The sequence below is a fragment of the Pleurodeles waltl genome, chromosome 11 (genome assembly GCF_031143425.1).
Source record: "Pleurodeles waltl isolate 20211129_DDA chromosome 11, aPleWal1.hap1.20221129, whole genome shotgun sequence".
Classification (NCBI taxonomy): Eukaryota; Metazoa; Chordata; class Amphibia; order Caudata; family Salamandridae; genus Pleurodeles; species Pleurodeles waltl.
Genome location: NC_090450.1, coordinates 928,326,114 through 928,343,245, shown reverse-complemented (window position 1 = coordinate 928,343,245; position 17,132 = coordinate 928,326,114). Strand labels below are relative to the sequence as shown.

The following is a 17,132-nucleotide window of genomic DNA, read 5'->3' as shown; positions in this document are numbered from 1 at the left end:
TGTGCGGGAGGCTGTCGTGAGGTGGATGGCTGTTGGGTGGGTGGCTGCCTGTGTTTGTGTGGTTTGGAAGAGGGGGTGACAGACACACTGGGAGAGGACACAGGGGACGTGTAAATGGTAGTGGGGGTGGTGACTGCACGTGTGCGGAGTGTTCTGGTGGGTGTGCTGGTGATGGATGTAGTGGCTGAAGATGTTGTGCATGCAAGTGTGAGTGGAGACGTCACAGGAAGGGAGGAGGGAGACGAGGAGGAGGGAGACGAGGAGGAGGGGGACACAGAGGAGGCAGTGGCTGTTGGCATGTCTGCATGTGGATGTTGCTTGGGTGAATGCTTGTGTGATGTGTGGTGCTTATGTCTGGATGAGCTTCCCTTGGGTGTTGAGGTGTGTGCAGGCTGGTCTGTAGGTGTGTCTGGGATAGGCAGAGGTACAGGGGAGTGGGACTGGGTTGAGGAAGTTGGAGGAGGGAGGCAGGAGACAGGGACAATGGCTGCAGTCAGTGCTGAGGCCAGTGCATTGAACGATCACTGATGGGCAGCCTGACCCGAATGAATGCCCTCCAGGTATGCATTACTCCGGTGCACCTCCCTTTCTACACCCTGGATGGCATTCAAAAGGGTAGACTGCCCAACAATGAGCGTCCTCAGTGACCTCACTGAGGGCAGCAGGGGTAACTGGGGCAGGGCCTGAGGTGCCTGGGGCGAAGGAGATGCCCACCTTCCTGGGTGAGCGGGCACGGGGCGAAAGCTGAGGGGCTGCTGGGAGGGCGGAGCTGGTGCGCTGGGTGGCGGCTGTACCTGTTGTTGCGGTGGGCACGGATGTTGCCGCCACCACAAGGGAGCTCCCTTCCGAGGACGTGTCTGTGTCGCTGGTGTCACCACGTGTCCCCGCTGTGGAGCTCCCCTCGCCCTCCGTCTCACTGGTGAAATCCGAGTCAGTTGCATGGCCATGTGAGATGCAGCTCCCTCGTGCTCTGATGCCACTTCTCCTCCGCCTGATGATGTTAATGCACACATGAACAGGAAGACCACCAAAAAAGGGGGGGGGGTGGAGAAACAAAGACATGTTGAGTGCATGCATTGGCGACACCGTTGGCGGAGAGGACAGACACAGAAGCCCCCTGCACTACGCCGCACACTTGGGGTACACTATTCAATCCTTGGGATATGGCCTACAAGCCTATGGACGACAACTCCACACATAGGTGACACAGGGCCATGAATAGCTGTACTTGGCAACCTACAGAGGTGGGGGGCGGGGGCACAGGGCCATGCCTAACGGAGGGGCCTAGCCTACAGAAATCACCCTGGCCTAGGGATACCCACAGCCCTCCTCCCCCACCCAGACACCTCCAATGTGCGCAAAATCAGCAGAATGTGCTTGTACTCACCCCCTTGTGTCTGCTGTGATATCCTCACGCGCCCATCCAAATCGGGGTAGGCCACCGCCAGGATCCGGGACATCAGGGGGGTCAAAGTACGACTGGCACCCCTCCTACGTTGGGAGGCCATCCCCAGCAGAGCCTCCGCGGTCTTCCTGCTCCCGCGGCGGATGTCCTCCCACCTCTTCCGGCAGTGGGTGCCCCGTCTGTTGTGGACATGTGACATGTACAGGGGGAGAAAATAAAAAATCATCACCTTCTGCATGCTCGATGTGAGTGGCCCCCCCATCCCCACCCTTGCCATGTGGCACATGCTCTCATCTGTCGTTTGATGCATGCCTCATTCGCTCCCCTCCCCACCATCTTTCATTCACCGCACTCAACCCAGGCATTGCCCACAAAGCATGCTCCCAGTGTACTTACCTGTTGGTCTGGAGGACCGTAGAGTAGCGCATACTGTGGGAGGACCCCATCCACGAGTTTCTCCAATTCTTCAGAAGTGAAGGCAGGGGCCCTTTCCCCAGTCGCAGCAGCCATTGTCTCTTCCAGACCGAGGTCACAGCAGCACTTGCAGTATAGGTCCTCTCCTGTGGATGATCAGGTATCGAGTGATTAAGCAGATAGAAAATGGCGGTCACGCCCGCGGCGGTGCGTACCGCGACCGCCAGCGTACATCGACATCGTCATTGGCTCCTGAAACCCATAGGGTTCAATGTTAACCAATGCGGCTTTGTGCCGCGGTCTTCGACCGCCTACCGCCACGGTGTGCCACGCTAGCGCATTGACCTCACATCCCACTGTCGCACTTCACAGGGCAGGCAGCCGCCATTTCAAGGGCCCCCATATCTTAATTTCTACTGCGTCACACATGCCTAGGCCTTGCATCAACACTCATACAAGCCATTCAATGCATTGAGAATCGTGTACTGTGCAAGCTGTGGAAACGTACCTGTGGGTTGATTGACTCTGTGCTCCATGTTGTCCTTCCTAGGCACCGTCCGCTGGGACTTGCGAGGAGATGGAGAATTCTTCCCGTGTACAGACCGCTGGTGGACCTGTCGACAATGGAAGAAAGACATGTCATACTGACATACAGGCTTGACAGAGCCACTATACAGGAACTGTGTGCCCAGCTGGAGCCAGACCTGATGTCACCCATCCACCAACCCACAGGGATCCCCCCTCTAGTGCAGGTTCTGTCACTACTCCATTTTCTGGCAAGTGGGTCATTTCAAACAACAGTGGCCATTTCATCAGGGAGGTCTCAGCCTATGTTTTCCAAGGTGTTGTCCAGAGTGTTGTCCAGAGTGTTGTCTGCCCTGCTGAAATACATGCGGAGCTACATTGTTTTCCCTGAGGTGGGCGATTTGGCTACAGTGAAGGGTGATTTCTATGCGCTTGGACATATTCCCAACATCATTGGTGCAACTGATGGGACACATGTTGCTTTGGTCCCCCCCAGCACGAGTGAACAGGTGTACAGGAACAGAAAAAGTTATCATTCCATGAATGTCCAGGTGGTCTATTTGGCTGACCAGTACATCTCCCATGTAAATGCCAAGTTCCCTGGGTCAGTGCATGACGCGTACATCATGCGAAATAGCAGCATCCCTTACGTGATGGAACTACTTCAGAGACACCGTGTGTGGCTAATTGGTGACTCTGGTTACCCCAACCTGTCCTGGCTATTGACCCCAGTGAGGAATCCCAGGACCAGGGCAGAGGAACGGTACAATGAGGCCCTTGGGCGTACTAGGAGGGTGATCGAGCGGACCTTCGGCCTCCTGAAGGCCAGGTTTAGGTGCCTCCATATGACAGGTGGATCCCTAATGTACTCACCAAAGAAGGTGTGCCATATCATCGTGGCCTGCTGTATGCTTCACAACCTGGCTTTGCGACGCCAGGTGCCTTTCCTGCAGGAGGATGGTCCAGATGGTGGTGTTGTGGCAGCTGTGGAGCCTGCGGAGAGTGAAGAGGAGGAAGACGAAGAGGACGACACAGACAACAGGGACAGAGTAATACAGCAGTATTTTCAATGACATACAGGTAAGAATCAACACCGGCATTTTACATTTACTTAAAGTCTCCTGACTCTCTACTGTCTGAGTTTCCCCCCAGTGTATTTTAACTGAGTTGTGACTTTCCCTTCCAATTTCAGAGATGTGGGCCCCACTCCGTGACCTCTGCTTTGTTTCCCCATGGACTACAGCTGTGTGACAGTGGTATGTTGTTATCACAATGTAACTGGACATTTTGGCACGGTTCTGTGTAATACATTTGTTCAAAAATACAGGCAGACTCCAGATTATTTTTGTGCAATAAGTGTGTTTATTAAAGTGCTCAATTTTGGGTAATGGTTGCAATTCGGTGATGGGTGATGGTGGAGGAATGTCCATGGCAGAGTCCATATTTTCAGTCTCACAGGTGCATTGTCCATATGCCTGTGGAAGGTGGAGCAGGGGCAGTTTAAGGTTGGACAGGGTGACAATGTTGGACAGTGGGATGACAATCATGGGGTATCCTTTCCTGGCGGGGGTCTTGGGGTCTTGGCATCTTACTCTGTCTTCTTCCTAGATCTCAGGCCCCGCTTGCGGGGTGGTTCTCCTTCTGCAGGGGGTGGGGTTCTGGTGGCCTGTTGTTCTTGTGTCAGGGCCTCCTGTCCACTAGCGCCGGCGGAGGTGGTAGCCTGTTCTTGGTCCATGCTAGTGACAGGGGCCCTTTGTGGTGCCACATGGTCCTGCAATGTGCTGACAATCTGATTGAGAGCCACAACGATGGTGCCCATTGCGGAACTGATGTTTCTGAGTTCTTCCCTGAACCCCATAAACTGTTCCTCCTGCAGTACCTGGATCTCCTGGAACCTGGCCAGGACCGTCACCATCGTCTCCTGGGAGTGGTGGTATGCTCCAATGATGGAGGAAAGGTTCCCTGGGCCTGTCCCCCCCCTGTTGCACAGTAGCCCTCCCAGTTCCCCTGTTTCCCTGGGCCTCTGTCCCCTGGACCGTGTGCCCACTACCACTGCCCCCAGGTCCCTGTTGTTGTTGGGGTGGTGGGTTAACCTGGGTGCCCTGTAGTGGTGGACACAGCGCTGCTTGACGTGTCCTGGAGACAGAGGCATGGGCCCGCTGGGTGGGTGCTGTACTGTGCTGGTGTTCCCAGAGGGGGGTAGGTCTGCTGTGGCCTGTGGCTGTCTGAGGGGAACCGACTGTCCCGAGGTCCCCGATGGGCCGGGCTGGTCATCTGGGTCCAGGGAGACAGAGCTGCTGTCATCACTGTGGGCCTCTTCTGGGGTTGGAATGGACATTTCTGGACCCTCCTGGGCGGTGTTGTGGCGTTCGGGTCCTGCCGGGGTATAAGAGTATGGTTATTGCTTCTGTGTGTGCCATAGCGTGCAATGGGTGGCTGCCCGTGTACCCCAGTGCTGGCATTCCCTTGTGGGGGCTGTTGTGACGGTGGTTTGGGGGGGATGGGTATGTGCAGTGGGCATGCTTAGGTGATGGGTGTCCACGGTTTGTGGTCGCATGCAGGGCTTGGTGTTGGGATGGGTGGGTTGTGATGGTGAGACATTAGCAAGGAGGATGTGTGATGGGGGTGTGGGGGGAGGGTGGGGGTATGATTTGGCATGCCGGTGGGTGGGGGGGGGGGATGAAGTAGTTGAGATTAGACTTACCAGAGTCCATTCCTCTGCCTACTCCTGCGAGGCCCTCAGGATGCAGGATCGCCAAGACCTGTTCCTCCCATGTTGTAAATTCTGGGGGTTGAGGTGGGGGTCCGCCGCCAGTCTTCTGCACCGCGATGTTGTGTCTGGATACCATGGAACGCACCTTCCCCCGTAGGTCGTTCAACCGCTTCCTGATGTCGTCCCGATTTCGTGGATGCTGACCCACAGCGCTGACCCTGTCCACTATTCTTTGCCATAGCTCCATCTTCCTGGCAATGGTGGTGTGCTGCACCTGTGTCCCGAAGAGCTGGGGCTCTACCCGAACTATTTCCTCCACCATGACCCTGAGTTCAGCGTCTGAAAACCTGGGGTGTCTTTGGGGTGCCATGGGGTGGTGTGGATGAGGTGTGGGGTGGTGTTTGTGGTGATGAGTGTGGTGAGTGTGGTGGTGTGTGGTGTTTTGTGCGTGGATGTTGTGTGAGTGATGGTGTTATGTGCCTGTGAATGCTCTGTACTAGCTGGTGGTGTCTCTCTCTGGCCTTAGTCAATAAATGGTGGTCGTAGGGGTTTGTGGGTGATGTGGGGGTGTGTTTTATATTGTGTTGGGTGTGAGGGAGTGGTGTTTGTATGTGTATCAGGTGTGTGTATTTCAAAATGTCCAATGTGGCAGTGTTTTGGAGCTGTGTGTGTATTTTGACCGCGGCGGTGTGTACCGGCAATGGAATACCGCGGTTGAAAGACCGCCGCGTGGATTCGTGGGTCGGAATGGAATGGGCGTATTTCTGTTGGCGTGACGGTGGAGGTTTGGGTCATCGCCAGTTTTTCGCTGGCCGTTGGTGTGGCGGACTTTTGTGAATGTCGGGTTTTTGGCGGTTTGCCTGTTGCGGGTCAGAATGACCGTGGCGGTTTCCCGCGGCCGCGGCGGTGTTATGGCGGTCTTCTGACCGGCGGTAAGAGCCTTTTACCGCCGAGGTCAGAATGACCCCCAAAGTGTTCCCGTGGGTGAGAGGACGAACACTATGTTCCAAGTCCTGTGCATTTTACCAGACACATTAAGCTCACAGTTTCAAATGCAAACAAAACTCTAAAACTCACTTTCTAGTTAAATACTGCAAGCAAAATTTGAAATAACACCAACAAAGTCTCATGAAACCAGAGGATGGTACCCTTTTTATAATCTCTTTCGGAGAAGATCAATCTTGAGGTCTAAACATCATTATGCAAGGATTGCCAATTTAGTTGGCTTAAATTATTTTATTTATTTTTTAGAAGTTAGTGTAGGGCAGATTAGCTCCAAGAAGCAGGGAACGCTGTTTTTGAGAATATAATTATAGAAAAGCAACTCAAGCATGAGGTACACGCAGCATACATAGAGCACGTCTTCCGTGAGTGTTGACCAGTAGAGACATAATTCAGAAAACAGGATGTGCTGGAGGGATGACGAGTGATGGGAACATGCAATTGCTTGTATTAGCATATTATGGAGCTTTACATATTTTTACAATACGAGGGACAGACCTAAAGTGATTTGCAAAGTAACATATGACTTTAGGCCAGATTTCAAATTTCAGCAATACGGCTAGAAGACGGCTATATACCTGTAATGGACGAAGCTCAGTGAAGTTCTTATAAGTCATACATGGAGCTTTAATTCCTTTCCAGTGGACACTTAGCAGGGTATCTTAGCCTCCCAGTGATCTCCCCACTTCCAGAGACAGCCATCAAAATCCTGCTGCGGATGAAGCTAGCAAGTGCGGTACAACATCAATATACCCTCCAAAGTGTGCATTACTGCAGTTATGCTTCAAGGGGACCTTTCTTACGACCCACTGAATTTTCAGAACCAAACCACATGCTTCTTGATGATGATCTTGAAGGAAACCATATAGCATTTCTGTAGGAGCGTGCAAGAACATACTATGTAAGACAGCAAGGTAAGCTACTCTGACAACAACTTTTAAGTGACCAAAGGATGGAAGTTTGTTAAAGACCAACTGAAGCAAGATACATAGGTGGTAATCAGAAAGAAACACATTTTATCAAACAAGAAGGAAGCAGCAAATAATATGACTTGCATATAGAGTATTAATTAGAAACAAAAACTATCACCTGTGGAATTGTAAAATACTCATTGGTGTCCGTTAAAATTGGGTCTCCTTGTCTATAGCCAACAGTGGATTCTTGTATGTTCGCTTGGAAAGGAGCCTTAAATGAGGAAAGCTGTGAAGGAGATCTGCAAACACATACAGTATAGGTAATTGTAAACTAAATAAAGTGCATACCAAAATGTAGTTACTTCAAGAAGCAATACTGCTCAAGCAGAATCAATAAAAGAAAAGGAAGCATACAGCAGGTTATTACAAACTCTGCACAAGCATTGAACACTGCAGAATACACAAAACATTTCACACACAAAAAAACACAAATTAAAGAAAACATCTCTAATATTTAAAAACATGTTGTATTAGGTTTCAAAACATAGCAAAATATATTACTGATGGAGCTTTGTCATGGCAAAAAACAGGAGATCTATAGACTGGACAGAAAACGAACTCGCTAAGGAGTGGGAGAGGAGTAAGATGCTGGCATAAGAGTAGTAAACAAGATTTTTGTACAGCAAAGCAGTCACATTCATTCAAGGAATACAAGTTTATGTGAAGGGTCAATTAACCTTCCCGTCAATGTTATAACTTGAGCCAAATATATAAACTGAAGATCAACACTACCATGCATCAATACACCCAGGCAAAGGGGCATATATACAAATAACCACACTGTACAAATTAGGTAAGTAAAACAAACTCAGATGGGAAATAAAAACTTCCATCTGGTTCCTCTGGAAGCAATCCGACGATTCTTTTGTTATCAATGGGGGCAGCTATCCAGATTTTTGCCACCAGTTAGTGCTCCATTATAATTCATACCATTTTATGACGGGTCCCAAATTGTGATCTATGAAGATATCATGTAGTTCCTAGAAGGACTATCAGTAATTGGTGCCTCACACGGACCATGCTGTGTTAAAATAATCTGAAGTTGTGTTTCTAGTCTTAAATTGGCCTTGACTCACAAAGAACAGACTCAGGACCATTCCCTAAGAGATACTAAACAAACACTTGTAATCTATGCCTTTCACATACATTTCTGGAAATTGCCTATTTTTCCTCCCATTATGGCCCTAATTCTGAGTTGGTGGGAGATTACTGACCCTCTAGCAGACTACTGAGTTTGGTGATATTCACCAAAGCTGATAATTCCTAAGTGTGTTAAATACTTCAACCCTTCGTTAGATTTCCGAAGGTCAAACCTACCGAAATTCAGCAGGAAAACTAAATATGGTATTTAATATAGCATGCGGGTTTTGGTGCGTTAAGTACCAAAATCAGAATTTTATTGCCCGAAAACTTGTAATAGGTGTCATTTATCACACCTGATAAATTCCAAACCCAATGGTGTTCAATGTTATCAGGGGCGAAAAAGAGCCTACGCCTACAACACACTCAGAATCAAGGCTTTATGCATGGAGGGTGACTGCACTGCAGTGATTCCACATGAATCAAGTTAGGGAATTAAATATATTTTTTCATTTGTCTATAAAAGTTAGTTTCCTTCAAACTTCTTTCCTTCTTTTCACATCCCCTGAGATAATAGAAAATACTAGTGCACTTTCCCATCTTTGCAGTACCATGTAACATGTATGAGGATGGCCCGATTTGAATGTGCAGATTTAGATGCAGTTGTAGAGCTGTTCATCATGTTGGCATTCTACTTTCCAGATGCACCTTGCCAAACCAGTGTGAAAATCCACAACAACCAAAGCACAAATTTTGGAGGAGTAGTAAAATGTGTTAATGTTAAGGTGATACTTCCACATGCAGAATTGACCTTGTGAAGGACATGCAGCTCTCCTCCACAAATTCTGAACTGTGAGATGACTTGCACCGAGACTCTAGTGTATACCTTGTTTGGGCACCACATTGTTCTGGAATAAAGCAAGTCATGATACACTTAGCCGCAGTCAGGCTTATCTCAGAGGCAATGTGTAAAGTATTTGTACACACATACACAGTAACACATGGAAAAAAAGACAAAAGTACTCCACACCAGTTTAGACAAATAGCCAATATTTATCTGAATACAGGAAGACTAAAATGACAACAATCCAACATACACATGCAAAGATACGAATGTTTAAAGATGTAATCTTAGTGTAGTGCTTAGAAACACAATAGCTCCAACTGGGACTATCACGAAGTCTTGAAAGAGTCGTTTCCACCAGTCTGACGCCACTTGCGAGGGTGTGCGGCCCAGTCACGGAGTCGCACGAACCTCAGGTACAGTACCTTGAAAATGAGGAAACAAAGACGGTGAACGAAGTCTGGGAGGTGAGGCGCCGCGAGAGCCAGTGCAGTGTCAGTACTATCAGGGAGGTGAGGCATTGGTTCCTTACAGCGAAGCAGGGGAGGTAAGGAACGGTTCCTTCCGATCCGGTTAATGAATTCAGCAGGCTAAGAAGCGGGGCATCGATTTCTCGGTGTCGCAATCACACCACAGGTGCTGTAGCGGAGTCGGGTGTCACGGATGTCGTGACACAGCACTCAGGACGGTTCCAAAATCGCTCTGGAGTCAATGTGCTTGATTCTTCTCGGTTACACCATACCTGACTCCCAAGGGCCCAGGAACTGGATTTAGTACGACTTGGCAAGTCAGGACTCTCAGAAAGAGAACCCAGGTGCTGGCAGATGAGGTCTTTGATGTCCCGGGGACTTCTTAACAGGTGGTAAGCTCAGTTCAAACCTTTGAAGAACCTTCAAAAGCAGGATGTAGAAAGCAAAGTCCAGTCCTTTCACTCCCAGGACAGAAGCAGCAAGCCAGCACAGCAAAGCAACAGGCACAGTGGCAGTCCCTCCAACAGCATCCAGCTCCTTTTCCTGGCAGAATGTCCTCAGTCCTGAAGGATTCTAACTTTGTGGGGTCAGAGGTCCAGTACTTATAACCATTTCTGTCTTTGAAGTAGGCAAACTTCAAAAAGAAGTCTTTTGTAGTGCACAAGACCCTGCTTTTCCTGCCCTGGCCCCAGACACACTCCAAGGGTTGGAGACTGCTTTGTATAAGGACAGGCACAGCCCTATTCAAGTGGCACCTCCGCTCACCACTCTAGCCCCGGAAGACCCATCAGGATATGCAGGGCACACCTCAGCTCCCTTTGTGTGACTGTCTAGAGTGAATTCACAAACAGCCGAACTGCCATCCTGACCCAGACGTGTATTCCATGGATAAGCAGAGGCACAGAATGGTTAAGCAAGAAAATGCCCACTTTCTAAGTGCCATTTTCAAACTACAATTTAAAAAACAACTCCATCAACAGATGTATTTTTAAATTGGAGTTTAGAGACCCCCAAACTCCATATCTCTATCTGCACCCAATGGGAAATTACACTTAAGATATTTCTAGTCCTTGCAATAGAGGAAACTGAATTTAGCAGTATTTCACTATCAGGACATGTAAACCACACCAGTTCATGTCCTACCTTTTAAACACACTGCATCCTGCCCATGGGGCTACCTTTGGCCTTCCTTAGGGGTGACTTACATGTAATAAAAGGGAAGGTTTGGGCTTGGCAAGTGGGTGTGCTTGCCAGGTCAAAATGGCAGTTTAAAACTTCCCATACAGACGCTGCAGTGTAAGGTCTGAGACATGTTTACCAGACTACTCATGTGGGTGGCACAATCAGTGTTGCAGGCCCACTATTAGCATTTGGTTTACAGGCCCTGGGCACACATGGTGCACTACAGGGAGTGCAGAATTATTAGGCAAATGAGTATTTTGACCACATCATCCTCTTTATGCATGTTGTCTTACTCCAAGCTGTATAGGCTCGAAAGCCTACTACCAATTAAGCATATTAGGTGATGTGCATCTCTGTAATGAGAAGGGGTGTGGTCTAATGACATCAACACCCTATATCAGGTGTGCATAATTATTAGGCAACTTCCTTTCCTTTGGCAAAATGGGTCAAAAGAAGGACTTGACAGGCTCAGAAAAGTCAAAAATAGTGAGATATCTTGCAGAGGGATGCAGCACTCTTAAAATTGCAAAGCTTCTGAAGCGTGATCATCGAACAATCAAGCGTTTCATTCAAAATAGTCAACAGGGTCGCAAGAAGCGTGTGGAAAAACCAAGGCGCAAAATAACTGCCCATGAACTGAGAAAAGTCAAGCGTGCAGCTGCCACGATGCCACTTGCCACCAGTTTGGCCATATTTCAGAGCTGCAACATCACTGGAGTGCCCAAAAGCACAAGGTGTGCAATACTCAGAGACATGGCCAAGGTAAGAAAGGCTGAAAGACGACCACCACTGAACAAGACACACAAGCTGAAACGTCAAGACTGGGCCAAGAAATATCTCAAGACTGATTTTTCTAAGGTTTTATGGACTGATGAAATGAGAGTGAGTCTTGATGGGCCAGATGGATGGGCCCGTGGCTGGATTGGTAAAGGGCAGAGAGCTCCAGTCCGACTCAGACGCCAGCAAGGTGGAGGTGGAGTACCGGTTTGGGCTGGTATCATCAAAGATGAGCTTGTGGGGCCTTTTCGGGTTGAGGATGGAGTCAAGCTCAACTCCCAGTCCTACTGCCAGTTCCTGGAAGACACCTTCTTCAAGCAGTGGTACAGGAAGAAGTCTGCATCCTTCAAGAAAAACATGATTTTCATGCAGGACAATGCTCCATCACACGCGTCCAAGTACTCCACAGCGTGGCTGGCAAGAAAGGGTATAAAAGAAGGAAATCTAATGACATGGCCTCCTTGTTCACCTGATCTGAACCCCATTGAGAACCTGTGGTCCATCATCAAATGTGAGATTTACAAGGAGGGAAAACAGTACACCTCTCTGAACAGTGTCTGGGAGGCTGTGGTTGCTGCTGCACGCAATGTTGATGGTGAACAGATCAAAACACTGACAGAATCCATGGATGGCAGGCTTTTGAGTGTCCTTGCAAAGAAAGGTGGCTATATTGGTCACTGATTTGTTTTTGTTTTGTTTTTGAATGTCAGAAATGTATATTTGTGAATGTTGAGATGTTATATTGGTTTCACTGGTAATAATAAATAATTGAAATGGGTATATATTTTTTTTTTGTTAAGTTGCCTAATAATTATGCACAGTAATAGTCACCTGCACACACAGATATCCCCCTAACATAGCTAAAACTAAAAACAAACTAAAAACTACTTCCAAAAATATTCAGCTTTGATATTAATGAGTTTTTTGGGTTCATTGAGAACATGGTTGTTGTTCAATAATAAAATTAATCCTCAAAAATACAACTTGCCTAATAATTCTGCACTCCCTGTATACTAGGGACTTACTAGTAAATCAAACATGCCAATCATGGATAAACCAATACCGTATAGAGAGCACTTGCACTTTAGCACTGGTCAGCAGTGATTAAGTGCCCAGAGTACTAAAGCCAACTAAAACTAAATTCCGCATAGGATCAAAAACAGAAGGTCAGAAGCCAAAGAGAAAGGGTGAACCACACCAAGAGCTGACAGATCTAACAGGTAAAATGATGGCAAAGTATCTCGAAGGCTGAAGCCTGCACTACTCTTCAGTGGAAGCTTTGTTTCTCCTGCTGAACACCTTGAAATCATCATGATACACAACATGGATTAAGCTAGAAACCATTGCGATACATTGCATGGATTAGCTAGATAATAATTTCAGAGCCTTACAGCATGAGACAAAATTCTTATATCTCAGAACATAAATGTGCGATTCTCTACAGATGTTGGACAGTTTTAAACTTACACTGTAGAACCTTGATAGAAATAACCCAAAAAAGGAGAGTTTTCCAAAGTGGACTGTACACACAAGAAGGGGAACCAATCAGGAGAGTTGTTGTCAGTCTGAACAGTGCACAGCTGGTCAAACGATGGAGTTACGTTCCCACCAAAAACTCCAGCGTAGCAGAATCCATTGAACAACCTCGATAAATTTTTGCATTCCTAAAAGAAAAAAAGAAGCAGTTGTTTCAGTACATATTTACTTCTATGTTTACAATACTTCTTCACAATGCCCTAATATGATCATCACTAAAATACAAGGAAAAGACCAGCGTTTTTTAATGAATCGCACTGGAAGTTGAGAGACACAGGTCAGATTAAAAGTTGGACAGAGTTAGGATGGTTATGTTCCCTTTACACTGAAGTTAACGATAAAGAGGGCGTTGGTAATTCTGGGAGGGGTGGAAACACTCCTTATTCCATGTTTTTGGGGCATACTTCACAGGAATCTGTTTCTGTGTCAGTTCCCCCACATGTTTCCGATTATGTTTTCTTAACTCAGAGACTGACGGGCTTTTTGCAGCCGAGGTACCCACACAGGGAGTGAAGGGTAGTAGCCAATGGGCTACTTACTCTTGGGGTCATTCACCACTTAGATGACCACTTCCTGTGGGGAGTGGGCATCAGCCTAACTAGAGTTCCTAAATTCTACAATACGCAAGATGGCAGAATTTCTAAAGTGGTGTCCACTTCAGGCTGGCTACCTTAGGGGTGTTCCCAGTCTGGAAGTGTGACACGTTTCCTGCATAGCTAATTTTCCCGCCTGTCCAGGGGCCAGATAGGCCACGGGGCAGGGAGGTTGGCATCTTCCTCTGAGGAAGGCCAATTCGGCATATCAAAGGCGGGGGGCTTCTTGGAAGCTCCTGCCTTGGAATGCAGGTCATCCTTTAGGGAGGGGTGAGTAACACCCCAGACCGGACAGGCTTTTGTGTCTGACCTCTCGAGAGCAGAGGCTCTCCCCCTAAGAGATCAGGGGCCAGATGTAGCAAATTTAAAATTTGCGAGGTGCAAAGTGCGAGTCCATGCGACTCGCACTTTGCACCTCGCAAATTGGTATGCAGTACGGTGTCTCAGACACCGACTGCAACTCGCTATGGGGTCGCAATGACCCACCTCATGAATATTCATGAGGTGGGTCGCAAATTGCGGCCCATAGCGAGTATAGGCACTCGCAAACATGGAGGCCTGCTGTCGTCAGCAGACCTCCATGTTCGTGACTGCTTTTAAATAAAGCAGTTTTTTTTTTTTTTTTTAGTGTAGCCCGTTTTCCTTACAGGAAAACGAGCTGCACTTAAAAAAAAAAAAACGAAACCTTTAGTTTCGGTATTTTTTCAGGGCAGGGAGTGGTCCCTTGGACCACTCCCTGCCCTGAAAAAATATTTGTGGGTCCAGTCACAAACTGGAAGGGGTCCCATGGGGACCCCTTCCAATTTGCGAGTGGGTTACCATCCACTTGAAGTGGATGGTAACTGCGATGCCATTTGCGACCGCGTACGCGGTCGCAAATGGTATTGCATACCACTCAGACTCGCAAATAGGAAGGGAACACCCCTTCCTATTTGCGAGTCGGAAATGCATATTGCGAGTCGGTACCGAATCGCAATATGCATTTCTGCATAGCAAAGAGGCATTTGCACCTCGCAAACGGCGATTTACGCCGTTTGCGACATGCAAATACTTTGCTACATCTGGCCCCAGATTCCCATCTGTTGGTGGCAGGCTGGCCAGAACCGGTCAGTGAGCTCATCAGCAGTTGGTAGGTTTTTCAGGGGACACCTCTAAGGGGCCCTATGGGTACATGTATTAATAAATCCATCACTGGACTTGGTGAGGGTTTATTAATATGAGATGTTTGATACCAAACATACCTAGGTTCAAAGCCATCAAGTAGCTGGGGAACACCTAGTGACCAGCTCATGTATTTAAAGTGTGTGCCATGGCGTGTTTTCATTTTTGGGAGGACCTTGTCATGCAGCCTGCAATGGCAGTCTGCACAAGGTTGGTGCTGGGTCCCTCAGAGTGGCACAAGTTGTGCTGCAACTCTGAGGGGCCCTCTTAAGTACTCATGCTCTAGGTACCAGGTGTACCATTTACTAAGAACATATAGAGGGGCTGAAGGGCCTGGTCATTTGGGGATCTAGTGACTAGGGGCCAGACGTAGCAAGAAAGGATTTTGTGAATCGGAAATTGCGAGTCTGTGCAACTCGCAATTTCCGATTCGCAAAATCATATCCAGAATGGTGTTTCAGACACCTTCTGCGAATCGCGAGGGGGTTGCAAAGACCCACCTCATTAATATTAATGAGGTGGGTCGCAATTTGCGACCCCCTTGCGATTCCCTGCACTCACAGGGATGGTGGCCTGCTAGAGACTGCAGACCTCCAGGTCTGTGACTGCTTTTTCAATAAAGCAGTTTTTTTTTTTTTTTTTGTATGGCAACGTTTTCCTTAAAGGAAAAACGAGTTGCAATACAAACTAAAAAATTAAACCATTTGGTTTCGTTTTTTCAGAGTAGGCAGTGGTCCATTTGACCACTGCCTGCTCTGAAAAAATATTTTTTGTGACATTCACAAAGGGGAAGGGGTCCCATGGGGACCCCTTCCCTTTTGCGAATGAGTTAGCACCCACTTCACGTGGGTGCTAAGTGCGAACTGCTTTGCGACCGCTTTCGTGGTCACAAAGCAATTCTGCATCGCGGTGGGAGTCGCAAATAGGAAGGGAACACCCCTTCCTATTTGCGAGTCACATTCCCATTTTGCGAGTCGGAACAGACTCGCAAAATGGGATTGTGCATCGCAATGCGCATTTTGCATGGCGCAAACTGCAATTTTCGCAGTTTGCGCCATGCAAAACGCTTCTTACATCTGGCCCCCCGGTATCTTGTTTTAGGGAAGGAACACTGGCACTGAACACTAGCAAGAACCCAGTGCACTTCGGTCGAAGTTGCATCTAAAAACCAGGCAAAAAGTGGGGAGGGTGGTATTGCAACCAGAACTCAGCTATCTATACACGTTAAAAGAACTGTGAATATTATTTGTACATAAAGCATTTTTCAAACATAAAGCATCTGTCTGTGCCTTTGTGAAACAGCCTTAGGCCACACACTGCAGCCATAGAATCAGCCCCAAAGGACGCTGCACTACCAGTTGTGTACCTAAAGCTTCAGCCTAGAGAATGCTTAAAACTTCATGTCAAGTCTAGGGTGGTCGTTCTTCCTCTAACCCTTTTAACGTATGGTTGGTGCTTCTTGTAACTTTCTATGGGGAGGAGGCGGGGGGAAGAGGTGCTGCTCTCCTGCAGCCTCCCACATGATCTCTTGCTAAAGGTGCTGAACCTTTGGGCTGAAAACAGCCCGCAGTGCATTATTAGGCACCCTCCCCTGCTACCGTGCATGAATAATTAGCAGCTCCGGGTGCATTCTTTTGTGGATGCCGTGTAGCTTTCCTTTTTCCTTTTCTTTTCTTTTCTTTTCTTCCTGGTTGTGCCTAGTCCCACCCAGGCACCACACATGCTCCCTTAGTTGGGGGACACCATGGGAAGCCCACCTCCAGCTGGTTACCTGCCCAAGCAGCCTCTTCCTTGCTGCCACAGAAGCAGACAGCTCTTCTCCCCTCCCTGCTCCTGGGGGCACAGTGTCTTCATGGTGTCAGGCACCAGAGAGTGGGGGACCAGCCCACTTCCACTGGGGGGTGGGAGGGGGGGGGGGGGGAATGAGGGATGGGTGGGGGTGCACTGCAGCACTACCCTGACTCCATAGAGTGCGGGATGCTCCTCTTCCTTCCTTTTCTTGGGGGGAGTGGAGGGGGTTAGGGGCGCAACAGCGTTCCCATGATTGCTTGATGGCCAGGGACCAAAGATTAGGTCACAGACCCCCAGAACATGAACTGGCCCAGGGGTTGGGGTACCCAGGCCTCCAGAGCTCTGAAGAGGGAGCCCCACGGACACCTCCTCTGAGGGATAGTAATTTATAAGAAGGCTTCTTGCCTCCACACCCAGGCACTGGCCCGGCCAGGGGTTTTACTGGGCATGCAGCGTAGCTCCAGGCACTCTGTGCCCTCGTTGGCGGATGGACTGGGTTGGGGGAGACGCGTGTTAAATGTAAATTCCTTCTCCCTTCAATATGTCGAGCCCCGTTGGGCTGGTTCTCACAATCTTTGGCTCATGTTGCTTCTGTGCCACTTCCTAGCCACCTGAATCCTTTACCTTAGGCCTCCTGGCATCTTTGGTGGCACACTTTGAAGGGA

At 48.5% G+C, this 17,132-nt stretch overlaps 1 protein-coding gene across 1 annotated transcript in view; it reads right to left on the bottom strand.

Annotated features, from left to right (window-relative positions):
- Positions 1 to 17,132, bottom strand: part of TCTN2 (tectonic family member 2) — a 161,519-nt gene that overhangs the window by 101,377 nt on the left and 43,010 nt on the right. The window contains exons 6-7 of the mRNA XM_069215013.1: positions 12,854 to 13,050; positions 7,149 to 7,272 (exon numbers count right to left, since the gene is read on the bottom strand). Of these exons, the coding sequence (XP_069071114.1) occupies positions 7,149 to 7,272; positions 12,854 to 13,050 (321 nt within the window). The remainder of the gene's footprint in view (positions 1 to 7,148; positions 7,273 to 12,853; positions 13,051 to 17,132) is intronic.